The 20,255-nt window shown below is 35.3% G+C and overlaps 1 protein-coding gene across 1 annotated transcript in view; it reads left to right on the forward strand.

The window, feature by feature from the left end:
• RFX3 (regulatory factor X3) overlaps positions 1 to 20,255 on the forward strand; it is a 232,094-nt gene that overhangs the window by 163,360 nt on the left and 48,479 nt on the right. The window contains exons 10-14 of the mRNA XM_045840638.1: positions 2,644 to 2,763; positions 13,277 to 13,398; positions 15,252 to 15,364; positions 19,382 to 19,497; positions 19,934 to 20,088. Of these exons, the coding sequence (XP_045696594.1) occupies positions 2,644 to 2,763; positions 13,277 to 13,398; positions 15,252 to 15,364; positions 19,382 to 19,497; positions 19,934 to 20,088 (626 nt within the window). The remainder of the gene's footprint in view (positions 1 to 2,643; positions 2,764 to 13,276; positions 13,399 to 15,251; positions 15,365 to 19,381; positions 19,498 to 19,933; positions 20,089 to 20,255) is intronic.

Genomic DNA, 20,255 nt, shown 5'->3' on the forward strand with positions numbered 1-20,255 from the left:
CCTATTTTGAGGCTCCATTCAAACCTTGAAACACATCTTTAAAATAGAAAGTGACAAAATTAGGGTTGTTTGGGTTTGTGAATGAGTAGAATCCATACTCTGTAAATCCATATTGCAATACTACAGCATTTATTTTCTGGTGTTCTCCCTCTCTATTCCACCCCCCCCCCCACTATGTAACAATATGTCTTCTGTTCCTTTTAAAATTGTTGTATAGTATTTGTAATTAGGATGGAAAGCACAGCTTAGAAGAATGAGAAAAGAAAGCCTTTGAGGAAAGTTTAAACAAATGCTGTGTTATGAGGATAGCAGAACTCTCATGCAGAAAAACTGACAATGGTAGGGGTCAAAGTGCTGAGTCTTTCTACCATGGAAACTGGATTAGCATCCACTTTCTACCTTTAACACAGGGAACAGAAGGTGAATCAGCATAAATCATGAGACAATTTAACTCAGATACTTTTTTTTAAGCAAACTGTATGCAGAACTTGTATTTGTCCATTAATAAAACTAAGTGGTGAATTTATTCAAACCAACACCAGACTTTTTCTCAAGTTTTGGAACTAAGTATAAAGTAAATAAAATCACCATGTTTATAAACAAAGACAAATGAAAAACTACCTTTCGTAGATTGCATTTCCGAATTAAGTTTAAGCCAAAACCATGGGCCATGCTGACCTCCCTCATTATCCACAGAATAGAAAGAACCACTTCCCCTGCCCCCCAGCCAAACAAATGTTGATTTGTAGGAAACTGAAAAGAAAGTAGACACTTCATTTGTTTTGTGGTCTCGAGAGAGACACCATTTCACTGTGTAGTCCTGTCATTGGCTGTGTTCCCTGGTTAATGTCTTCTGCTTCCTACCCCAACACGACTCCCTATCATTCTCCACTTTGTACAAGAGAACACTAATTGGGTTTGTAGTATTTCTCAGTTTTGATTTTTATTCTCTTCTGTAGTAGATTTTAGAAACAAAATCTAATCTCTGCAAATGGAAGGCCTTTCTTTAGAAGCATTAGGTTTTCATACTGGTTTATTTTGCTGGAACTACATAGGTATTCAGATGCCCTACATTTATTTAAAACTAGCAATAGTATATATAAAATGAAATTTTAATGACTTTTCAAATTTATAGGTCTCATATATGTTCTTTAATCTTAGAAATAAAATTCTGTTCTATTTTTTTATCATTTTCATTTTGAACCTAAGAAAATTAACTGTAATTCAATAATATCATCATCACATATATTTCATACTGAAATTATCCCACAAATTTTATTTATTTTTTTAAAGATTTTATTTAGGGCAGGGAACCAAAGTGTCCCAGGTTCGATTCCCAGCCAGGGTAAATGCCTGGGTTGCAGGCCATAACCCCCAGCAACTGCATATTGATGTTTCTCTCTCTCTCTATCTCCCTCCCTTCCCCTCTCTAAAAATAAACAAATAAAATCTTTAAAAAAAAAAGATTGGCCTCTACTGGGGACCTGGCCTGCAACCCAGGCATGTACCCTGACTGGGAATCGAACCTGCGACACTTTGGTGCACAGCCCACATTCAATCCACTGAGCTACGCCAGCCAGGGCTATTTATTTTCCTATTGTATTTTTAATTGAATTTATTGGGGTGACATTGATTAATAAAATTATATAGATTTCAGGTATACAATTCTATATTTCTTCAATTGTATATTATATTGTGTTCCATTTTTATATAAAATACTTAGTTGGTACTTCCCTTGCATTTCTTTTTGTAAATGAAAGAAAAAATTGAGTCCTGATATCTTGCTATATATAGGCTTGTGAAAAACTTTTTTCATTGCAAAAATCTACGTATTTAAAATGTTATTTTTGCAACAGTTTCATATTTCATTCAGAGCTAAACTTTGTCATTTCTGATAACAAACATGGTATTTCTCGTGAACAAGGGGAAATTCTGATGTTTTTATTCCAGGTGGAAATTTGCCATTTTCACAGAAAATTTCCTCATGTCTGTTGTGATACATCTTATTCAGCCTGCAAAAGTAATATGAATCCATAAAAACAGAGATGAATAAAATATGTTTCAAAATGAGTAAATGCATGCTTCTTTTTAGGTTTCAAAATATTAAATATAATAGACTTCATCACATCTTGCATCAGTGAAGTTATCTTCATCATCCCTGCAGTAATAGAACTTGAAAAATGTAGAACTTACCTAAGAAAGGTAGAATTAAGATTTTTTTCTGTTGGTTCTGTATAACCTCTTTATCATAAATTCTTCTTTAGTGTGCAACCCTTTATCCTGTTAATGAATTTTTGTTGACCAGAATTTTTTCTATTACTCCTTCCCAATTAAATTCAGAACATAAATTTAAAAGTAAAATGTAACTTAAATGGAATAGATGGACTGTTTGACAATATTTAAGAGAAAGTTTGTAAGGAAAGTTTTTTTTAGGGCCTTGAGCTGATAGATTCAGAATCTTATTTTGATTCCTCAGATGTAGCCACCATCAAAATATATGAGTATGCAGAACACATCACAAATATAAAACACATGCAGCTTTTATATATTTTCCCAAATGTGAAGTTTTATAGATATCCTATATGATTAATATTGGTTTGACTGACGTTTTGTGTCTCTAATGTTTGTTGTTCTTTTATGAAGAGGAAACTCCAAGTACCATTACTATGGGATTCGTGTCAAGCCAGATTCCCCTCTTAATCGTCTGCAAGAAGACATGCAGTATATGGCTATGAGACAACAGCCCATGCAGCAGAAACAAAGGTAGATTCTGGAGTTATCACTGACATGTTAAAGCTATGCATTTCTTTAAATGTTTGGTCTCCTTTTTTTTTTCTGAACAAATAGAACAAATACCTAAGTTCTTGGCATGTTTTCACTACAGACAGTTCTCAAATATGATTTAGAATTGTATTCAACCTGTCTATTTTCCAGTTATTTTAAACTTACTTATCGGGCAGCCTGTTTAGTCCCTTTTAAGTTAAATGTGACATCCCAAGCTATTCAGGCAGGGAAACTAAATACAAAGCAAAAAGAATACACCCAAGCAAGCACCAGCTGGAGAAATGTGTTCCAGTATTTATGAGCTTTTTAACTGCTGTTTTGCACATCCCTCAAGTCATTCTTTTTGACACAGTATATATTCTTGCAGAATGTTTGGGATTTCTTACACTTTCTTAGAATCCAGCTTTCGTAGATGTGAATGGTAGATGTAAGAGATCTCAGGCATTCGTGGGTGGATGGATGGATGGATGGATGGATGGAAAGAAGAATCATGGATCGTAGAACTGAAAAATACCTCAGTCTAGTCTGGCCCCACAGCCTTGTGACAGAATACTAATATTGCTATTTTTGAGTTAAGTCCCAGAGAAATCAAATGATTTACACAAACCCATAATGCTGTTACATAGCTGAGCTGTTCTATAGCTGAGCTGTTAGATAGCTGTTATATAGTTAAAGAATTAGAACAGAAGGTACATGGCTTGTTGTTGTTTTTTGTTTGTTTGTTTTAAGTACTACAATGTGAGAAATATTAAAATAAAGCTTTGGTCAAGGACCTATTGGAATAGAGAGGAATTTTTAGAAAATTCTGGGAGGATTGGGAAATTTCATAGAGAAGTTGCTATTTGAGTAGGGACTTGAGGGATCAGAAAGAGGGACATTCAGGCAGAGGCAATAATGTAAACAAAAGTATAGAGGGATAAAACGTTCAAGATGTCTTCGGTAAATGCTCTGATTTGGTGAGGTTGGCATTGCAGTAGAGGAATTGAGAAGGTTGAGTAATTTAGTGGCAGATGAGATTTAAAAAGTAGTTCAGATCGTAGATTAAGGGATTTAGTTATATGTGAAGTTTTTTGTTCAGAACATAGCTTTGAAGCTGTGCAAGGCTTGGAGGCAAAACAATGAAACTTTCCAATTTTTTTTTAGAGAGATGGCTTTTTGATTTGGGGCAAGACATAATTAATGGGGAGAGATGAGAGGTAAAGACACATGTTAAATGGTTTTAACACAGTCATAATTTCTAGTGCAAGTGTCCCCAGCTGAAGAGTCAGAACAAGATTGGATAATTGTATAAAGGTATCTCAAGGGTTTTAGATTTTTAATTCAGAGATTCACAACCTTATTTTTTTAAATTGTTGATCCCTATTTTTTGAGTTATAGTTTGTGGAAGATAGGAGGAAAGGCTCTAAAAATATAGTACATCATAGAACAGTCTGTAATATGTTTGAAGATAAAGTTCATGAGTTGTAATAAACTGTTATTCTCTTGGGTTATGATTATTGTTTTCACCTGTTAGGGCAGCATTTATAGTTTTTACTTTATGAGGTCTCAGCACACACATGTCACAGCACTACACAGTGGAGGTGACGATGAGAGCAAGAAATTTGATTAAAAAATAATACATACTCAAACTTAAATGTGAAAAAACTTAGTGAATTTTGCCTAAGACAGCTAAAACCTACTTCTTCCTGTGACATAACTGCGAAGAATCCTATGTAGGAAGTTTTCATGGAAATGGAAGCCTTCAAAAGACATTCTTTATTTTAAAAACCTGGGTTAGGTAAGCAAGATCTAGGACTTAACAAAGGTCTCCTAATTAAAAGACTCCAGAGCTATGAAGGTTAACAAGCTGTAAAAACCCTGCAATCTCAGTATAGTAGTAAATGCTTTTAGAATTAGATATAGTATAGAGGTATTTAAGAAGTGATATAAAATTCTCAGTAATATTAATTGTTCTAACTTGAGTTAGTGTTTGCTTTCTAATGAAGTAAGAATGTTAGAGAACCAAAGCAGCACTGAAATTTTCTTTGATTTTTTTTTTAATTACAAAAGTTTTGGATTATAGACTGTGGGAATGGTGTCTTGCTCCCTGGATGCAGTGTTAGTGTTATCGACCTCAGGGACCCTCACTGGCCTTAGCAGGACAGAGTGGGGTTTCTGTTGTCTCCAAAGGACCCTGTCAGCTGACAACAACAACAGGCCTGAAGTGAAGCCAGAGTTACCCATTGTGCAGAAACACTTGGATAGGAGAGGAAGAGTTTCTCTCCTAACTCTCAATGTAAGGCATAAGAATATTTGTTGAAAACAATGGAAAAAGAGCTATATCATTTGTGTTATGGGTTATAAGATTATTCCAAAACTCAGATGACTCCATTGGATATATTAAAATTCACACAAGAAGAGATTGGCATTCTCCTGTTAAAATACAAGTGACACGTGAAAGGTTTAAAATATTTTATAAGTGGTACTAGTATTTAATATTTTAGAATATTCAAATTGTTTAAATGCCTTGAGGTTTATTGTATTCATCTAAATGTGCACATCTTCTATAGTATAAATTTACATGTTTCACATATTCTTATAGTAACAACATCAAGTATATACAATGATTATTTCATCAAATAAAAGTTTTAAATCTCAGTTTGTACATTTTCTGATTGTTTGGAATCATAGTACTTGTAGCAGTAATAATGATTGTTTTGTATAGCTTTATATTTGTTAGGTATCCTTTACAGGTGGTATCCCACTTGAAGATTTGATGGGGCATTAAAGGAAATTTTCACTTATTTACAAATCAGATTTGCAGCAATTCCACCATATGGAGCATAGCCATGAGTCTGGAAATAAATGGAAACAGCTTCTGATTGAAAAACAGATGTCATGGAGCCTGTAGTTTAGCTTAATTGAAAAGATGAAGCCATCCTCAAGCCATTTACCTAAAACACAGATGCAGATTAGAGCACACTTGATTCACGGGAAATCATTAGATGTAACAGCTGGCAAGAGGAAATATAAGTAGACAAAGGTCTTTTATTTGCTTTGGGTTATTCAACACAGCAGTCTGTGCCTATTCAACAGAGGGAGAAATAGATGTAGGTGCTCCCCGAGGCCCTTTGAGTATCACTGTAGTGACTAGAATCAAGTCTAACACAGTTTGATAACTGTTTGCTAATTGATAGAATTATTGATCATCGAGAAGAGGTAAAGTGCTCTGGTTAAGGAAGCAGAAGAATGTGTAATAGTTGATTTTTTAATATCTTCCGTTGGAAGTATCTCATATGAAAATAATGTATGCACCTAAATGTGGTAATCTTCAGTTTTCAAGGAAATTCACTCATGAACTAATTTGTTAACTATAATTTAGAGAATAAATAAATTTGGTTATTATAGAGCAAAATGGAAATCAGTAATTTTCAGATCTACAAACTAATTAAAATGTTTGCTGCAGTTTATTTTTAATATTTAAAAGAAGCACAGAGAAGCTGTTGACACATACATTTTAGGTATATTCTTCCAAATCCCAGTAGCAAAAGTGGTGGAATGGAGCCAAGTGTTTTTGACAGTGTGCTGGGCTATGTTCAATCCCAGCAACCATTCTCAAAATTAAATTGCATTTATCATTCCTTCAACAAATACTTAACAACCAACAGTTTCGTACCGAACGTGCCCATCACATCTGAAAGAGATACCACAGAATCATACAGTGTTAGAGCTGGAAGGAAGAGATCACCTAATCCATCTCATCCACTTGATGAGAAAACTAGAGTCTATGAAGGGTAGATACTTGTCCAAGATCACAGAGCAATCAGGACTAGACCCCAGTCCATTCGTCTTTATTCTTACAAGAATTCCACCCTTAAAGAGGTAAGATAATCGAAACAGAAATGAACACAGTAATAAAATTTTTGCATACATATGAAATAAAGTAAAAAAATCACACTTTAGGATGTCCTAAATAAATGAGGAGGTATGCCACTTCCTGCCTCTTTAAATTGTCTCTTCACAGGAATTGGATTCTGTGAAAAATGGAACCTTTGTGGCACTGAGGGGAGGGAAATAGAGGGAGGGAAAAAATTTTGCTTTGGCTGTAGACTGCTGTGAAAGCATTCATGGTCCTAAGGAGTGGGGGAGGCCTAGAACCTTTGTTATTAGAAGGCCTTTCTTAATACTGGTTTCATAGACAAGTGAAAGAACTCTGTATTTAAAATTGGGAAGCATGGATTTGGGTACAGGTTGCTTTGGCACTTTGCAGAATATGTGACTGAACTTCATTGAACCTCGGTTTCTTTATCTGCTAAATGGAAATTAATAATAAACTACCTCACAGATTATTTTGAAGTTCAAGTGGAGAAAAGTATGTAAAGTTTTCTTAAAACTGGAAACATGCAAGTGTTAGATAAGTAATAATTAGTATTATCATTATAATACTTGTACACTAGAGAAAAATATGTCTTTAGGAGTAAGGTTGTTTTGGGTAAGAGTGAAACCTGGCTATTGGGGATGCATGGCTTCCATTTCTTTATACCTATAGGCCAGTGGTTTTCAACTTTGATGTTAATAGTTTAGCGTTCCTTTCCTGGACCATGAATTCCCTGGAATCACTTCAGATCTAAGCACCTAGTGTTGGTAAGTTGCTCCAAGACAGCTGAGGGTGGCAGGAGTCTTTAGTGGCGAGATGATTAATGCGTTTGGCTTTTAGAGGCAAATAAGAAATCTTGGCTCTCAGATATTTAATGTTTGCTGTGCCACTGCAGCAGTCCCTGATGTAAAGATAGTTTTCATTGAAGATAGGGGAATCACAATTCAGTAATTATTAACTACAATAATTAATGTAAACTTTGATGATACTAACAGTTATCACTTACCCTTCTGATGAGCATTTATTGAACATTTAAAATGTTCTCCAATAAACACCTAATACGCACGATCTCTTTTGGCAATTATAGTGTTATTTACTGATAAGGCAATTGATCCCCATTTAATTTTGCTGTATGCAAGAACCTTACTAGTTTATTTTTTCCTAGATAGAGCCTCATACCTTTTTTTTAAAGTTTTTATTTATTTATTTTTTTTAGAGAGAGAAGGGAGGGAGATAGAGAGGGAGAGAAACATCAATGTGCGGTTGCTGGGGGTCATGGCCTGCAACCCAGGAATGTACCCTGGCTGGGAATCGAACCTGCGACACTTCGGTTCTCAGCCCGCGCTCAATCCACTAAGCTATGCCAGCCAGGGCAAGCCTCATACCTTTTTTTGTTTTTGTTGCTGTTTTGGCATCAGGTGGAGTCAGGTGGTTATTCTCCAAATAAAGGTAGGAGTTGGGCGGGGGCGCAGTGCATCCCTCTAGAATCAGTTTAACAGAAAGGGTCAGCTGTAGATAAAAACTATCGGTAAAGTACCATGCATATTTGTAACAAGACTATATGATTTCTACACAGTTGACCCTAAATTACCCATGCTAAGAGGAGTCAGTGAAGAAACTCACGAGATAAGGGAATCCTGTCTACCTCTTCCAACATTGCACACTCAGCACCTAGAAGAGCACTGAGTACATTGCCAGTGTTAAATGAATGAATGACCTATGGCTTTAATTTAGCCAGTAGCTTCAACCTTGTCTTTTCCCTACCTCTCCTAAATTTTCTACTGTAGCTGCAGTTAATATAACCACCCCATTTGAATTTAATTTTTTTCCCTTCCCTTGCCCAATTATAGATGTAGAACTAATGAAGAGACAAACTCTAAGGGCTACCAATAAGAAATGAGGAGATGGAATAACTATCATTAACCAGCAGGGTTGATGTTAGAAGTCATTTAGAAACAGACATTCAGTGTGACATCAGGGAGTCAGTTACTATTCTGAAAAAATGGTACTTTTAACATTCACTGTTTTCTCTAATCGGTTCATGTTTATATATCATTTGGTTCACTTCAGACCTCAAGTCATAGAAAGATTTTTTGGTCCACTTTTTCCAAAGAGAATCTCAAGATTCCAAGAGAATTTTAGCCTTTCCCTGATAATGAGCTCAACATAGAGATTTGTTCTACACATTAAATGATGGTATACTTTCTAGAATTATATACCTAATAATGACTCTTTGACTGTACAATTCAGATTTTGCATGTACATTTTTTACTTACTGCCAAGGAACTTTTTTGAATGTTTCATTTAGTCTGTTGAAAATCCTTCCACCTGGTACTGTTAGTTGAATGTGATGGGAAATGTATACCATTCTTTGGCTTCCATCGGACTCCTTCAGGGTCCTTACACGTGAGATTGACAGAATTAGATACCATTTTATAGTACAGTTACAGCTGTCCAAGTTCTAAATATCAGCTGTGACTAACCCTTGGGGGAAGATTCCTAATAATTTTCCAAGTTTTCTGCAGTAGTGACAGGTTTCACGCATACACTCAGCTATTAAAGCATTAGCGTTTCTTTGATTTCTTAATCATTAACAACTTTAGTTCTGATTGCCCATGGAGTTGCAAGCTGTTAAAATTATTATTTGCCTCTTACTAATTTTGAAACCAAGAGCTATTTCTTCATTAGATGCAGCACAGGTCTTTCTCTGAGCATACACAACTCAGGAGCACCAAGGATCTGCTGTAAGAAGGCCTAATTTAAAAATAATGCATTTGTAAAGTAAATGGGGGGAAAGAGAACAAGTTGAGTTGTTTAAAGAATTACTAAAGAGTTCCCTTTTTTTAAGGATTCAATAAAATTTTTTCAGTTGAAAGTACCTCTAGTTTTTACAATTTGGTATTTAAATGGTAATTATTTTATGAAGAAGGTAGAGAGGCAGGAAATCTGAAAATTCTGAGATGCCAGTTGCAATTCAGCTAGAGTTAAGAGAATGTAAGATTATCATGTAAGTCAGTAGAATATTAAAAATCATGCTGGAAAAATTTTATTCCTACATAGCCTTTTCAAATCCATGTCCCTAACTGCTTTGCCTATAGTAAGTGCTCAATCAATGTTGTTACATTGGTTCGATACATGTTAAGATCAATTAATAGTATGATAAAATGAAATATGTTACTCTGAGCATTCATTCATTATACATTCTGAGATATAGACTTACATTCCAAATGTAGTTCATTGAGAAAAAGAAAATTGGGGACATTTTATTAGAAATGACTTGTCTCTAATGTTAGGGATGTCTTACAACAGTGGGCTGAAGGAATTTTTATTAGTCCAAGAGGCTCTTGTGGACAAGTGTTGTGCAGGCTCCTTAAGTAATATCTTAGAACTTATTAAATAATCAATTTCTAAGCCCCATTCTCAAAGATTTTGTTAAGTATATCTAGGGTGAGTCTACCTTTTGAAATTTTTTGAGAGCTACCCAGATACTGAGATGCAACTAGTTTTTAAACCTAATCCAGTATAATATTTATAATTGTTTCTCCCAAGCAGAATCAGTTATCACAGATATTTGTTGAGCCTATTTGTAATGTTCCTATTCTTGACTTCCTGTTAAACTACATTCTTCTCCCAGAAGACCTAACCCTCTGAGGTGATGGCAGGGATAGGATGTTTTTCCTAGAGCATCAGGTAAATGAACATCTAGTTTTCCTTAGTCCAATCTTTGTGATTTCAGGGGATTCCTTCCAAGTACCAGTGCAGTGCCAGACAATAACTGTGCTGTCACGTGGTTTAGTATTTAAAACAGCAGGAAAAAGCAAAAGTCAGCACTACCCAGAAGCTCTCTCATATTTAGCTTTCATTAATACTGTTCTTGTACATGAGCCATATTCCTGCCCTTAATGATGTAATCCTTAATGGCACAGACCCCTCCCAAACTTGACCCCATACCTTTCTCTGAGGAGGTACAACATAAAGTTCTGGCTTATAACGGTCCTGTTGACACAGCAACCAAGAATGGATGCACCGAGTTCATCTTTGCCTAATCCATTTAATCCACTATTTAGCTTTCTACCCTTAATTTTATGGTTAGAATAAAAACTTCCAGTTCTCAGTTGTATTTTCATGACATCTTTTATACAATATTTGTGTTTAAGTACTGACCTGCACCATTTCTCCAGAGTTTACCAAGTAATTTTCTTTTTTTTCCTGCAAACTAATATTGATACATTTTCTGTCTCCTGTGTAATAATACAGTGTACCTATAATCAGTGCTCCCCACTCAATATAATTATTATTAAATCATACATTAATTATAATGTATTATGCTTTTGAGTGCTTATTACATAGAAGATCTCTTTCCCTTAAGAATGTCCACTGTCTAAATCTAAGGAAGCAGATGATTTTGCTTACAGGCTACAGGTTTGCTAAGCACTGTGTGTGATAGGTTGTAACATAGCATCCATCCTCCGAAAACGTACAGCCTGAGAGAAAAAGGTCATTTGCTTTTAGGTGAAATGCCACTTGTCCTTGATATTTGCTGTGCCCATTAAGCATCCATAGTATACTAGATGCTATGAAGGACAAAGGAAATTTTATAAAGCAAAGCTTGGCAAAGTCTCGTTATTACTCTCTAATCCTATATTAAAAAATTAATATAATTGAATTCTATATGAAATATTTCCATTTTCTCTTCTCCAGGGTAAATAATTCAAATTCCTTTTACCACCTTTGTTTATTAACTCTATGAATACCATACCTCATTAACTTAAATGAAAAAACATGGTTAAACAATTTTAGCTTATTTTATCAGTGATGTAAAATTTCATAGCTGAAAAAGGGAGTCTAAAATCAAATGAAACCTAGAATGAATCAGTGAGGAGAAGAAACTTTCCTAAATAAATATAAAATAATTCAAATTTTCTGTGACAGAATGGTTAGTAATTTCCCCACACAAGAATTCAAAGTGTGTGCCTCACAAAATTTTTTTGCCTTGGTAAGATAATTTTTTAAGGGAAAAAATGATAAAAATTCAATTTTTCATAAAGAGTACTTCTAGAACATCACAACACTAACCCTTCTGCCATCTCTTGGTATGACCCAGTTGAAAGGTACTTTAGGTGGTTTTTACATCAAGGAAAAGAAAACATTTGAGTTCTTGTGTGTTCTTAGAAAGTAGCAACCACCATCTCGTGATGGGGGTCATCACTAAAATGATAACAAGAATGATGTATGCTGTACCCTTTTTTCACCCTGTTCATCTTCTGACTTTTTTTTGCTTTTCATAGTTTTTCATGAGATACTGGCATATAGGAAATAAATGTAAATGTCATTAGAAGTGACTTTGCAATTTTTCTTTGAAGTTTCATTTACCTAAGTTGTAATAAATAACATTTAATACTGAATCATTCCTTAAGGCAACCAGAGCATTAGCTTGTACAGCGTTTCACCAGGTCCATTCATTCTATACCTGTTACAAGAGTGCAGGCATTTTTAAGTATATCCTGTTCATGTATTAGGGACATGGTTATTCACAGTAATTCATATTAATGATCCGATTGCCTTATGATATTAATGGCAAGTGTCTGGGTGGTAAGAATGTGAGGGCGGTTTTATTTACAGATATAATTAGAAATAGGGTAAAAAAGAATAGAAGAATAAACATCAGAAAGTGAATGATGGTATCTCTAGGACATTGTTGATTTTAATTTTTTCATAGTTTTTCTAAATTTATAAAATGAAGAAAATCTTAAAAAAAGAAAAATCTGAGAAAGAGAAAAATTATAGTTACTGCTTATTTCTTACTTTGTAGTTGTTTATCCTAGGAGGGTTACCCAGTTTTTTGTTTGTTTGTATGTCTGTCTGTTTTTGTATATTATAGTTCTTTCCCAAGCAGGCTTTCCTTATTGTCCCTGCTGCTAAATATATTTTCTCTTTCTTAGCAGTATGGAAAGTCCATGACTTGGGATGACTAGGACCTAAAGATAAATACGTAACTATAGGTGACTTTATTTTTTAATTTGGTAAACTCGATTTATAGATGCTGCAAGCTGATGCTTAGGGGCTTTCTGTTTGCAGATACGGAGAGGAGTCAAGGCAGATGAATGTGTTGAGATGCATGGGAGGTTTTAGGAGATATGAAGGCAATATGGTAGGTAGAGTTTGTAGGCTGATTCATATTTTAGAAATATTAGTTAATTGAAAGCCATTCATCAAAATTTCTCAGGCCCTAGCTCCTACATTATAACTCAGATTAAAATTCCAATGTATTTAAAGTGTTCTTCCCTTGATCCATTGGCCATTAAAAGTTATGTCCAAACCATGTATTAAAACTATAATCATGAACATTTTTGCTGCTGGTGTCTAAGGAAATACTTCCTGACTCTTTCATTCTTAGGTAAATTTCTGAATTTCAAAAATGGGTCTTCTTCCTAGCCTCTCCCCCTTTTTCTTTTCACAGTTAAGAAAATTTCTTCCTTTTAGCTCTATGATACTGTAGAGGAAAAACATCTCTTAACTATCATGGGACATTAAAGGAGATAGAATAAAATCGAATGCCTAGGGAGTTTTGTGCAGTACAAAAAAAGCAAGGAATAATTTGATTTATTTGTGTTTTTTCCCATCTAATATTTTTAGGTACAAGCCTATGCAGAAAGTGGATGGGGTTGCAGATGGTTTCACAGGAAGTGGTCAACAGACAGGCACATCTGTTGAGCAAACTGTAATTGCCCAAAGTCAACATCATCAGCAGTTTTTAGGTACGTTAAGGTGTAATGCATATTAGTTGCTTTTAGGATTGTGAAACAAAAGAACAATAGTAGTGTTTTATCCAAGTGCGATTTCTATTATAGATGTTAATTACATAAAAAGACATTTTTGTGCTGAAACTATTCACATCATATATTTCTAGTTCATTTATATTTTCTCATGTTCACTGTAGTTTATTTTTAACTCTTGAACTATGTAGGACTTTTAAGTGGATACAAATTAAAGGCTCATTGCTGTGAAATTGTTTTCCAGAATTTTTATTAGCTGGGCTTTTGTGATCAAAATTATATTGTATTTACTCTCAGTAGTAACTTAAGTGCCAAAAATAATTATTTTCTATGTATAAAGTTATGTATGCATACAGCCTCAGATTAGAAAAAAATTATTATAAACTTTTAAAATAATTTATTCTTTTAATTTGATCACTGCACTTTCTACTTGTAAAAAAATTATAGATTTTGTTTTAAAGAGTTAGGAAGTGGAACTTGAACATTTTGCATATTCCTGTCATAGCCAAAGGTGCAAAAATGGCACTTTAATTGGTAACTCTGCTGGAGATGAACATGCATAGTTTCTGTACAACAAATCAAACAAGTGGAAGCTGTCAGAGAGAGAGAGAGAGAGAGAGGGAGAGAGACTGTGTGTGTGTGTCTTTGTGCACTTCATGAGAAAGACAAGTAAAGTGGATTCTCAGTCAGAGAAGTTGAAAATATTATGGCAACATTTCCCAAACTAAAGTCCTCAGGTATATTTTTGTGGACCTTTGAGCTCTCAAGATGAATATTTTTTATTACATACTTTTATTTCAGTTATAATCTTAAAAAATAAAAGCGTATTCTGGATTACGTAGAAGGCTAGAAGGAACATTGTTCTGCAACTTTATTTTCCGCATTTGTATTTGAATTTATGTTAGGGCAGGCACCAAAGTGTGTTGCATTAATTGTCCATATCTAATGAGAAAAGAACACAGAGAAACTTACTATGTAAATTACGCCTTCATCCCAAGGGAAGGCTAAATGATGTCCCAGTGCTGTGTGTGGAGGAAAGCTTCACAGCTTATTTGAATGTAGAAAAGTAATGGGAGAACCAGCCACCATGAAGTACATGTTGGTACAGGCCTGTCAAACTCAAAAGATCCCGTGCCACAGCAGTCAGTACCGTATTCATGTTGCAAGAGGTAATTTGTGTGTAGGACAACAGCATCATCCATCATATCAAATTAATGTTCTTAAGTTTAATGTTATCTTTGTAGTTTTCTTTGTATTTATTTTGTAGCTTTGTGGTTTATAATTATGTAAGAGGTTTGAGCATAGTGAGTTTAAAGCTAGATCTATTTTTTTTACATACTTATATAGCATAATAGTAAAAGTAACCAAAATTGATACTGGCTGCTCAAGGTATATTTTTATTTTTATTTTATATGTATTTATTTCATTGAATGCATTGGGGTGACATTGGTTAATGAAATTACATAGGTTTCAGGTGTACAATTCTATGTATATCACCTGTATATTGTATTATATGTTCATCACCCAAACTCAAGCCTCCTTCTATCACCATTTATTCCCCCTTAGGGGCCATATATTAAGAGACACTGCGATATGTTATTTCTAGTATAGTCATAGTGAAAATACAGTTTCTCCAAATTTCTGTGTTTCCTCTATTCTTTTGTGCTGATGATGTTGACAAGTTCTGTTTGCAAAGCCTAGTATCAAAAATCCTTGCTCTTTGGACTGCCAGCCTTTCATTGTTTTTTCTTTTTAGTCTTCTTAAATTTTCCTTCATTAATCTGTAATTGGCAGCACCACAAAGCTTTTTTCCTCTTGTGTTGTCATGGTAACAGATGCATCTCGAGCACTTCCAGAGTTTGGAGAAGTTGAAATCTCTTCTCTGCCAGATGGTACTACCTTTGAGGATATCAAGTCACTACAGAGTCTTTATCGAGAGCACTGTGAGGTAAGTCTTTTCAAACATAGTACAATCACGTGCTAAGTTTTGCTAGACAACTTGCTAATAAAATAAAATGTATTTATTCTTCAGGGACCTATGAAGTTAGTGCATATTTCTTTGAGCACTAATAAGCTAATTTTTCTTCTTGTCTCAGAGTGGAGAAGTGAGGAATACAGAAAATAAATTTTACTGTCCATTTTCTTAGCCTATCCTACATGAATCCTCTGATGCAGAAATTCTAGTTCTAAGATTTTTCCTAAAAAATGTTTATATATAGGTAAAGAGATAGGTATACAAGGGAACTTGTTGCATTATTGTTTTTAATGCAAAGGATTGGTTGTAACTTCAATATCTAGTAGGGAACTGAATAAATAAAACATGGTGCAGTCTATAAAGTGGAATATTATGCAGCCATTAAAGAATAGACAACTCTAAATGTACTAATATGGAACAGACTTAGGATTTATTTTTAAAGGAAAAACACAAAATGCAGAACAGTGTGTATAGCATATTATCACTGGAATGAAAAAGAACATGTACATAGCTTTCTCCAGAGGAAAAAAACATGAAAATATTAATGGTGGTTGCCTTTGTAAAGGACACTGGTGACTGAGAATCAGGAGAAAGAGCCCTAATTTTCTAATACACCCTTTGTATCTTTTGAATTTTACAGCATCAGTGTGTATTTCTATCAAAAATATTTTTACTAATGTTTGATAAAGCATGTTAGATGTTCCTTCCAGGGACCAGTGAAGCTTCAATTTTGTTTATTTTATGCCAATTAAGGTTTACCTTGGTATTTTCCATCCCTACCTCCTACTCCCTTTCTGAGTGTCCCACATCAGAACAGGCTACAGGTCCAGTAGGGGCACACTCTCCAAGCCAGCATGATAAGACCCCTGCCACTCACTTGGTGCCGAGGGGATGATGGATTGCAGTAAGAGTTTTATAAGTGCCTTTCCTTTTGAAAAAGGAGCCCGTTTAGAATTTAAGTAGTTTATTTCAGGGCTATTTGTGATCTACTTAGAAGTAAAATATAATCCTTTAGGTTTCACAGTCTGCCCTCCTGACAGCTGACAGCGCAGTATATAATGAGAAATCTCAGCTCATATCATTCACAGACCTCTCCCCACTCCAGAAATAAGAACTGCTTGAGTAAATCCGAGTGCTTGTCAAGGGTGCTAGATTATTAACAACTGAGGCTGAGCTCTGTCTTTGTTAGCGACCTCTGTGCCAGAGTGTTCTTCAACACATCCTGCCTGTCTGTCCCCAGCGTTTGGGATGAGGACAGACACTTCATATCCGCTTCTCTCTGATGACTGTACTTGTCCAAATATTTGAGAATTTCTGGATTATACCTACACATCTAGAAAATATTTCTTTCTACATAGATATCATATATATAGGTATTCAGTAAAGGTTTATAGAAAGATTATCTATGCAATTTCTTGTTTCTCTGTGTTCTCTGAACCTTGCTTTAAGCAAATCAGTCTATGCAAATATAATTTGGATATTTTTCAAGTTTCTCATATTTAAAATATAAGTTGGAACATGATTATATTACTAAAGAATATACAGTAAGATTATTCTAAGTGAAAAACTCCCCCATGAAGATGAAGATATTCTTTGGATCACAAATTTTCATTAACATTCTAGTTTTCAGGATTGCTCTACATGAAGAGACAGGCATGTAAGATAATCAGTCTTAGTGGGATGGCAGTTCGTAGAATGAGCCCCATTTACTTCAGAGTTAACTGAAATCTGTGCCATCTCTCATGGCATATAGGAGCAAATATGAAAAACAAGAATTCTATTTTTTTCTGTGAAATTTCCAACCTTATAAAGTACAGGTACATGAGTTTCATATCCAGTCCTGTAAATAGTCATTTGCTCTAAAACCATAGAATGTGGATTGTTGAAATATATGTTCATATTTTAAATATGACTACACTTGAAAATGGGTGAATGAACAAGTGATAAATGTTTTATTCATGTGTAAAACTGCTTCAAGAGGCTGTTGTGAAGAATGTCCTCTTTGAAAGAATTAGAGATTATTTAATTTGAAGAGTTACTAAACTTAAAATGCACTGAATTACTTTATTTTATGTTTCCAGTGATTTATGTTTTTTTAAATATTTACTTATTGGCTTTAGTGAAGGTAGTGGGGGAGAGAGAGAAAGAGACATTTGCTGTTTTCATGCATTCACTAGTTGATTCTTGTATGTGTCCTGAATGGAGATTGAACTCACAACCTTGGCGTATTGGGACAACACTCTAACCTGCTGAGCTACCCATCTGGGGCTCCTATCTATGGTTTATATTTTAAAGAAACATTAATATATCTGTTTTCCCTGTTATTTGAAATTCTCACAATTTTTTAATCAAAGATACTTTGTAACTATCACTAGTGTTAGGTAAGGAACAAGTATAATTTTCTGTACAAGATGCTGCAACACTAATTTTTTTCTTTTAACATATACCATATATGTAGTGTTCTTACAGCAATCTCATAGATAGAAGTATGTAAGATTATTAGATAAGATATGAATAGTTACTTCATTAGTAGCTGTCTCTTGGAATGTGCCTAAACTACACTTGAGAAAGCAGCTAAAATAATTTGCCTCTTGAGAAGGTTTTAGTGTTTGCTTGGGAGGAGGGGCACCTATATGCCCTTCACTTTTAGGACTTGCCCTTGCATTTTTATTGTTGCTGATATAAAAGATTGAAAAGTATGTTCCCCTTCCCTCCATTTTCATTACTACTTGCAAGTTTTTCTACTAGTTCCCAGAATATGTCTCAAACAGATTTTGCTTAATATTTTAATTGTTCTCAGAGTTTTTTGTGTACATCATCAGTTATTCTCTGCCATTATGCATACGGCCAAGCTACTCAGGCAGCACAGACTCCAGAATTATGATGTATTTTTCTCTTTTTGCCTAAAATCCTAATACTGACTCTCCCGATTGTCTCCTATTGTCTCTAAGCTCCTATGATTTTTGTAGATTTCAACAGGGCTGTCTTGCCAGTCCCCATTCTCAATGCTGAGGATACCAAACATATACTGACAACTTCTGTCTTTTATGCTCAAAATAATCACAGAATCACATGTTCATTACACAAACAAGTTATTCTTTGGTTTTATGACTGCTTTTATCTAAAGGTGAATTTACAAACTAATTGCAAGGGCAGGGTGAAACTGTATATGATCACTGAAAGTGGCAAACTTTAGCATCTTCAAAAATAAGTCCTTGATGCAGCTAGAAGAGAAAGTGAAGTCCCGGACCCAAGATTACAAAGGGGGATATTCTTAAAACTGTTCTCTAAAGAGAATGTGCAGAGGTAGGATTGAGTGGCAGGTATTGTGTGACCAAACGAGAGGAACTTGCCGTGCTCTTTTTCTGCTCAGACTGGCGCTATCACCTGACAGCCTGCCTGACTCTATGGTTTCTGACCCAGCCTCTCTGAAACACATGGTCGGCAGCCTTAGACAGGGCTAATTTAGTCCCAAATCTGTCTGCCACACATGAGCACCTCCACACCCTTCACTTCTGGCCTCTCCGATGTCCAGTGGACACACCTAGCCCAATGAGGACTGATGTGAATTCAGTCCATGTTCTGTGCCCTGGGGTCTGAGAATAAGAAGAGTGGCGGCTATTCTGGAGGCAGAGGAAAGCAGTGGGTAAAAGCATGGAAGAAAAGTAAGAGAAAAAAGGGGAGAGGAAAGGAAGCAAGCACAACAATGGTGGTGGGGGGAAGAGGTGAAAGTGAGGGTGAGAGATAGGAGGCTGTTACAGAGAGAGAAAAGTCATCCTGCTTAAGCTTTCAAGACTTGCTTTTACCTTTTCTTCCTAGTTAATCTCTTCTGTTTTCCTACTTCCATTGGCCAATTTAGTCCAGTTTTACCATGTTAACTTATGAACCCACAGATATCTTTACCATCTAAGTCCCATTACATTATGTGGTCCTCATGCCTCCGCATAAGAAATATTGTAAGGTAATACCAATAACCATTCTGTCTTTTAGGCAATATTGGACGTTGTCGTGAATCTTCAGTTTAGCCTGATAGAAAAACTGTGGCAAACATTCTGGCGCTATTCTCCCTCTACTCCAGCTGACGGCACTACCATTACTGAATCAAGGTCAGAATCAATGTGCTTTTCCAGTTCATTTTCATGGCTGAGTAGATGTCACAGCTAATAAATTAGAGATATGTATACCAGTTGTGAACCCTACCTGATAACATTAAATGAATAGATTGAAATAAACCACAAACTGCTCTCTTGAGGTTTCAGTGTGTGTGTTATAGCTCCCATTTTATTGAATTGGGGCACCTCAGTAGAGCTATTTCATCCTCATGGAGTTAGCATCCTATCTGCCTTTCATACCGTCAGAAAGTATTAACGTGCATAGGCAGCTCTGGGGGAGTGTTATGTATATCCAGCCGTATGACACCAGTGCAATGGTGGTATAGTTCTAACCTCAGTAATATTTGATAAACTAAAACGATTTTTAAAGTCCATTTTCTTTTTTATCCTCATTTGCCATCTATTCATTTGCTACATTTATTCACACCAGCAATCTGAGTGAAATAGAAAGTCGACTTCCGAAAGCAAAGCTGATAACTCTGTGCAAACATGAGTCTATCCTGAAATGGATGTGTAACTGTGACCATGGGATGTACCAGGCTCTGGTGGAGATTCTCATCCCCGACGTCCTTAGACCTATTCCTAGTAAGTTAAATGCAGACAAGTACGGATGCTTTTGTTCTCATACATTCCACCTAGGAAGTTTGGGGAAGTGACATTGCAATCTAGAGTGATTCTGATCTCATTTAGGCTTGCCACGTAGAAAGTGTACAATGCAGGGTATTGCCTGAAAGCAGCCTAGAGCAGAATTG

Source organism: Phyllostomus hastatus, unplaced genomic scaffold, assembly GCF_019186645.2.
Source record: "Phyllostomus hastatus isolate PE091 unplaced genomic scaffold, TTU_PhHast_1.1 phas_contig_34, whole genome shotgun sequence".
Lineage (NCBI taxonomy): Eukaryota > Metazoa > Chordata > Mammalia > Chiroptera > Phyllostomidae > Phyllostomus > Phyllostomus hastatus.